General features: G+C 46.1%; 1 protein-coding gene across 2 annotated transcripts in view; it reads right to left on the reverse strand.

Annotated features, from left to right (window-relative positions):
* gpc3 (glypican 3) overlaps positions 1 to 6,381 on the reverse strand; it is a 164,609-nt gene that overhangs the window by 19,267 nt on the left and 138,961 nt on the right. For both annotated transcript variants that reach the window (XM_017419678.2, XM_025006696.2), the window contains exon 7: positions 2,205 to 2,391. In XM_017419678.2, coding sequence (XP_017275167.1) covers positions 2,205 to 2,391 — 187 coding nt within the window. The remainder of the gene's footprint in view (positions 1 to 2,204; positions 2,392 to 6,381) is intronic.

A 6,381-nucleotide genomic window follows, 5' to 3' on the forward strand; every position in this document is an offset into this window, starting at 1 on the left:
CCCCCCCCCCCCCCTCTCCCGCCCCCACCCACACACACACCCCTCGCCTTGCACTCACGTGCATGTGTGTGTGCGTGGCACGCCATCGATCTGCTCCGGGCTTTGTGAAACCAGATCTGGTCCGTCCATCTCAGAGGAGCGGCGCAAAGACAGGCAGCCCATTAGGCCTCATGCTCTGCAGGTTGACCTTTGAACTCCCCCACCCTCCGTTTGACCAGCAGGGAGCCGAGGCGGCCGTGCCAGGTCAGCGTTTTGCCGGGTCACCGCAGGCTATCAGCCGCTATCTGCGCATCTGCCAATGAGCAGGGGGACTCCTCAAGGTCCACAAACAAAAAGGTCTGACGTACAGACAGAGGCGGGTGAGTGCGCCTGCAGACACGAGCACTCATAAGGAGCATGAAGACCGAAAGCACAAACGGCTAATTCACGAGAGCTCTCAAGTGGAGCTTTCAGCAGCTCGCGAGTCAGGGGAGACGGTGGAGCGACTCTGCAGCTAACAGCAGAGCCAACGGAGGCCGTCAGACTCCCACGGCCCGGCCTGCTGGAAACGATGGCCCTGCAGGATCTCTGAGCGAACCCTCTCTCACTCCCTGCCCGGCAAACCCCAAAAGCCTGCCACAACATCCCCGACTGCAGGACTACTCCCACCGCCATGTTTGCTCAGCTGCTGCTGGCTTCGTATCGGCTCACCGGACCCTCTTGTTCCCGCTCTCAAACTGTTCTCTCCCCCGTTTGGTTTGTTTTTGTGTAACAGTTTGAAGCCCCCCCCCGTTTGCTCCTTGTTCTGCTCTTGCTGTGTTTTATGGGCCTGACGCCAGCGAGGTCTCGAGGTCGAGCGGACGGCTACCTGCGGAAGTCTCAGCACGGTGTCACAGAGGTGTCAACATGTACAGTAGTCCTGGAAGCTCCTCTCTGCTGCGTTCACTGACTCTCCCTGACTCGGAAGCCACAGTCACTGATGAACATGCCGTTATTTAACCCTCCTGAAAAGCCCTCAAAAGAGAGCGAGATAGGGAGAGGCAGAGAAGCCCTTGTAAATTTGGGTCAATTGGACCCAAAGTAACTCTGACTCATAAATCCAACGTAGGACAATCTGAATTTACCAATGCAACTTCAGCCCCTAATTAAAAAGGAGGGTCAGTTTGTTTTGCAGTGAGATTTGTGGAAAATATTTGAATAATTAACATCTTATCTGTTGTAGATCGCTCCTTCATTTGTTCAGCAACTTATGACATTGTGGTCACTTTATTTTTTTATCATATCTATTCACATAAGTGTGGACTGCAGCTGTAACTACTGTACATCACAACCTTCAACATACTAGAAGTTTTAAGTATTACCTTTTTTATTTTCTGTGCAGAGCTGTAGTACGTGTGCAAACAAGAAAGTTGAGCCGGACGACATTAAAACAGTTAGAATGCAGCTTGCTTTCAGTTGGGATTTAGCCTCTTTAACATGTTTCTTTTTTGGTCCCAAACACTTTAAATATCGTTTCAGTTCAGATCGTTTTAGTGATTTTTCGAGCTCCATCGGAAACATCTAGCTAGATTAAAGGCATTTTCAGTGAGTCTGAAAATCAGAATAGCGAGCTGCGTTAACCTGGATTAGCCTCCTGCGTTGGCTCAGACCGCAGTGCATTGTGGTCTGTTTCCACCTTGTAGCTTACAACTTCTGCACACTACACTTACTTTAAAATGATGATTTTCTAGGGCGCTATAGTAGACAATTCAAACAGCCGTGGAGTTTAGTTCGGACCGGACTAATAAGCTAATTGTTATCCTGAGCGGTTTGCCGCCATTTTAAAACAACTCCAGTCGCTAAACATTTCAGAGCAGTTGGTGCGTTGGACCATCACTTTACTGTCAGGTTTGCATTATACAGGTCTTCAGGTAGCGCTGACAGCAGCAGCAACTAGCTGTAGCAGCCCCTGTGCAGTTTGAGGCACTTCCAGCAGGAATATCATCATATTTCTGGTGTAATAACTGTGTGTATAAAAAAAAACATCAGCAATCCACTCTGGGTCCTGGTCCCACTCGGACTAGCTGTTAGCTCATCTGTCTCGTCAATCTCTTTCTCCAAACTGAGGTCATTCGAAGAGCTGTCGACTGCAGGTGACATATTATTTGGTCACAATCTTCCCACAGAACACTTGAAAACATCTGAACCATTGCAGTGGTGGTGCGGGGGGAGTTTGTGCATCTAACCTGCAAAGATGCGCAGACGTTTGCGTCTGGGCGGCGGCCCCAGCCCCGACACCCCGGCGCACTCGTCTTCGTCGTCGCAGTCGCCGCTGGTGAATCCCTCCTCGGCCTCCTCGTTCCACCCGTTGGCGCCGCCCGCTCGGGACCGGGCCCGCCAGCGCTTCTCCGACACCGTCACCGTGTTCAGCAGCTGCGGGGTTGTCGGGGAGGGGAAAACAGGAGGTGGTTAAAGTTAGAATTTGAAGAAGAAGACGCCCTGCAGACAGAACCTGCCTCTGTGTGTTAACAGTTTATCAAAAGCTGCAAAATCATGAAGGGGACTCTGTCGGCCTCGGCATGTTCTGTATGATTACAGGACTTTGAGGGGAATTCCAGGCCCCCAAAAAAAAAAAGATCTAAAAGCGTCGCTATTTACCAAACTCTTATAATCACTGAGCAGGAAAAGCTGTTTTATTTGTGCCAGTTTTGTTATTTTGGTCCAAACGTGATTCATTCAAAGGGCTGTGGCTTCTGGTCCGTGTAATTTACTGGTAGAGAAATAAACGGAGGGGCAAGCAGACCGGTCCGGTTGTGTTGTTACTGGCAGACTTTACATTGTCCTGAGTGGTCATCTCAGGGCAGAAACAACAAAAGACGCCGCTCAAGTGACAAGCAGGATCTAAAAATGGAAAAAATGCAAAAAAACCAAAAGCAACAACAAAAAAGAAGGGTAATGCTTGTTACAGTTCTGCTTTACTGTAGAGCTGGACAAGAAAAATCGACAAACATAAACTACTAAATGTTAATAAAATGAGCTGTAACATAAACACAGACTTGGTGCAGGTGTGATATTACATGAAAACAACAAAAACAAATCTGACAAGCATCATAGTCCAGTTCGAGCTCAGAAGTAGAAACGGTTCTGTCTGAGATGTTCACACGAGTAAATTACAGAAGCCCGGATCTGTTGTGCAACTCGAAGCAGATTTGTTTATGAAGAACTGCGGTAAACTCATCAACCCATAAATAATATCGCTATCAAGGAGCGGCAAAGCGATTTCCTAACCAAGTTTTAACCTCTTCTCGTTCGATTGTTTCGACACAGCAAACTGCAGGTTGTTTTTTCTTATATAAATTTTGGTAAAATTCTGGCCAAATAAAGAAAAAAAAACAACAACAAACCACTCATTATTTCATTATCTGGACCGGCTTCATTGCATTTTCAAGATTGCTGAAGAAATCTGGAACAATGCAGCTGCTGTCCAACTAACGTTTGTAATGAGTTGAGCCAATGGTTCCCAGATTTTTCAGCCTCTAAGCCACAAAATAACAGTGGCAGAAACTTATGAGCCCATATATCTGTGGTTAAAGTGTGCAAACGTTACGACTGGACCAATTAGATGAGCGTCAAAACCAGAAAGAACAAGCCATTATGCTTCTTTTATTGAGTAATAACAACAAGTTTATCTCTGAAAGCAATAATGACCAAAAAAATGTAATTAGCAAATATTTTTCAATTTAAATTAGTTTTTTTTTAAATCATCTCGAGAGTCCAAACGTGATGTATTAGAGTCGGTACAGGAGTCCTGGAGCCAACCTTGGGAACCACGGATCTAAGCTAAAAAAAAATGCCAACGTTTTTATGCAGAAAACTTTATAAAAATCAAGATCAAAAGGAACATTAAAGCTGCTACCGGTGGCTCATAGTCATCACCATGGTAACCATGCACCAGCGTCCCTCACTCCCTGACAGCACTCCTGTCAGGACAAGCAGACAGAAACTCAGACCTGTTATGCAAAATACACTTTTTGCATGTTTTTGTTCTTCCATTTGGGTGTTTACTGCTTCTAGAAACAGTTCAAGCACAAAAAAACACCCAGCTGTTTTTTTAGCAATAAGTAAATGTTTCCTGGTGTCTGCAAAATGACCTGTTTCAAAAACCTCAGGATTATTGCATCACAATCCCTGTTATCTAGTAACCCCAAGTGAGCCCAGATCCTCACCTAGCAACCCAAGTGGAGCTCCTCCCACTTCATTACAGAAAGACCATCTTGTTTGTTCTTCTTGTTTTACCGCTGAATAACGTCTATTAGAAAAGGAAAATGTTGTGTTGTCGGCTGCAGTATAGAACATGAGTCCATGTTCTCCCAGTGACGGAGAACAGAGCTGCGTGGCTTCATTTTATTTTTGACGACAATGTCCCCACGATATCGCCAAAGAAAGTTGTAGTTTGAACAGCTCAGCTGTCCCAGAAACACGTCTCTGTTAAAGTCACAGCAGGTTTGTCTAAAATAACATTAGAACTATGTTAATGAAAGAATAAAAGTTGAAAAAAAAAAACAACTGATTTTTACCAGGCGGCCGTCCGGACACTTTTCGGGTTCAGACCGCTGATTGTCGGTTTCCCGACCCGCTACCAGTCGGGTTACGGACCCGCTGACTGCCGGTGTCCGACTCGACAAATGTCGGTTCAGAACCGCTAAGTGCTCCTGTCCCAAAGTCAGAATCCTTATAGTTTGAATTAATAACGATATAAATGTGCGTCAGATCCGCAGCGTTTAATCCTTCAGAGAGTGTTTATGCTTTTAGACAGGACACTGAGTTGGGGGGCGTGGCCAACAGCAGCTAATTTGCATAAAAGTGACGTAGACCTAAAACCGCTCATTCTGAAATGAGCTGAAAACAGGCAGAACTGATCAGGTGAAATCTCAACATCTGGGGATGATTTTGTGTATTAAATGTAATGAAGATGTTTTGTACGGCCCACAGACCGATCCTGACTTGTTCAAGGAAGCAGAATATGTCCCCTTTAAAGATCTCACTTTCTGTGACCCAGTTTAAACTCTGAATGACGTCCCTACTGTTCTTTGGAGCTGTCGAGCTCCAAAGAAGGCTGTTAATTATTTTCACATAGTTGGCCAAAGTTAATGTCTATGTGGAAAAATTGCAGTTTTTTTTTTTTTTTTTGCACATTTCATCCACATCATGGCATGTACGGGTCCCAATCGAGCCACGTGTATTAATGTGTATTTTGTATGGGGTTTTTCCAAAGCTGCACCAAAAGATGGAAACAGAAGAATAAAGAACAGACCAGCAGAATAATCAGGGCGCTTTTAATGCGTTCGCATTGTCAGTCATAAGAGGAATCCATCTCGTGTTCTAACTTGGGTTGAAATATGTGCGTAAGCTTCGGGCAAACCTACGCGGCCACGCTCCGTCCATCTTTGTGCCTCTGAAGCGTTGCACGTGATTTAGAGCCATGCCAAAGTAACAGATGTGTTAAATTCCAGCCGCCTGCCCTCCGAGCATCGTTTCATCTAAACCACACTGCTTCCTGCTTGTTTACTTTTTATTTATTTCCTTCCTATCTGCGTACGTCAGCACGCATTTTTTGGCTTGATGGTTGTTTTCGGGGTCTTTTTCGGTCTGCGGGAGAAAATTGACTTCATATGCGCCTCGTCTCAGGTCAGCTGCGATGTCTGCCTGGTTCAGACAGCAGATCTGTGTGTGCGAGACACAAGGCGGAGGCATAAAAAAAAAGAGGAAAAAAGCCAGGGCTAATCACAGAATTACGTCAGTCAAAAGATAAACAAGCCCGTTCCCCTTGGCCCGCGCACACGAGCTGGTCAATTTGGTTTCAGCAAGTGACATAAACTCTGAAGTTTAAAGTGGAAACACACATTAACTTGTTCCCAGCAAGGCTGCCCAACAAGCCTTCATTCATTTCCCAACATAGATGGACGATGGCCACAGCATTTCTAAAGGCCCAGTCGCCTGAGACCAAACAGAGCCGCGCAGGCAGACCGTGGATTCACGGAAACATTTCCACTTCTGTTTGAGTCCACCTGCTGAAAGAGCCGAAACCCTTTGTGGTGTCACATAAAAATGCCCCAGTATCTCCCATCAAATAAACTCCCGTCGCGACAAATGGGACTTTAATGCACTAAACTGTTTTGTTGGAGACCGAAATGCGCTCGTCTGCATTGGCCAGAGTCTCCCCCCCCCCGCCGCCAAAAGATTTACTGAGGTCCTGAAATTCCTTCTCATGGTTTGTATCTTGGCAACTTGTCGGGACTCTGGGCGGGGAGGGCCGCCTCGCGAACCTTGTTAAAATGCAAACAGTTGTAAAGCAGGGGGGGAGAAAGATGTGTCTCGGATGTATTTCGGCCCAAACTCTAAAAAAGGAAGGAGGAGCGAGAG

This window comes from Kryptolebias marmoratus, linkage group LG9 (genome assembly GCF_001649575.2).
Source record: "Kryptolebias marmoratus isolate JLee-2015 linkage group LG9, ASM164957v2, whole genome shotgun sequence".
Classification (NCBI taxonomy): Eukaryota; Metazoa; Chordata; class Actinopteri; order Cyprinodontiformes; family Rivulidae; genus Kryptolebias; species Kryptolebias marmoratus.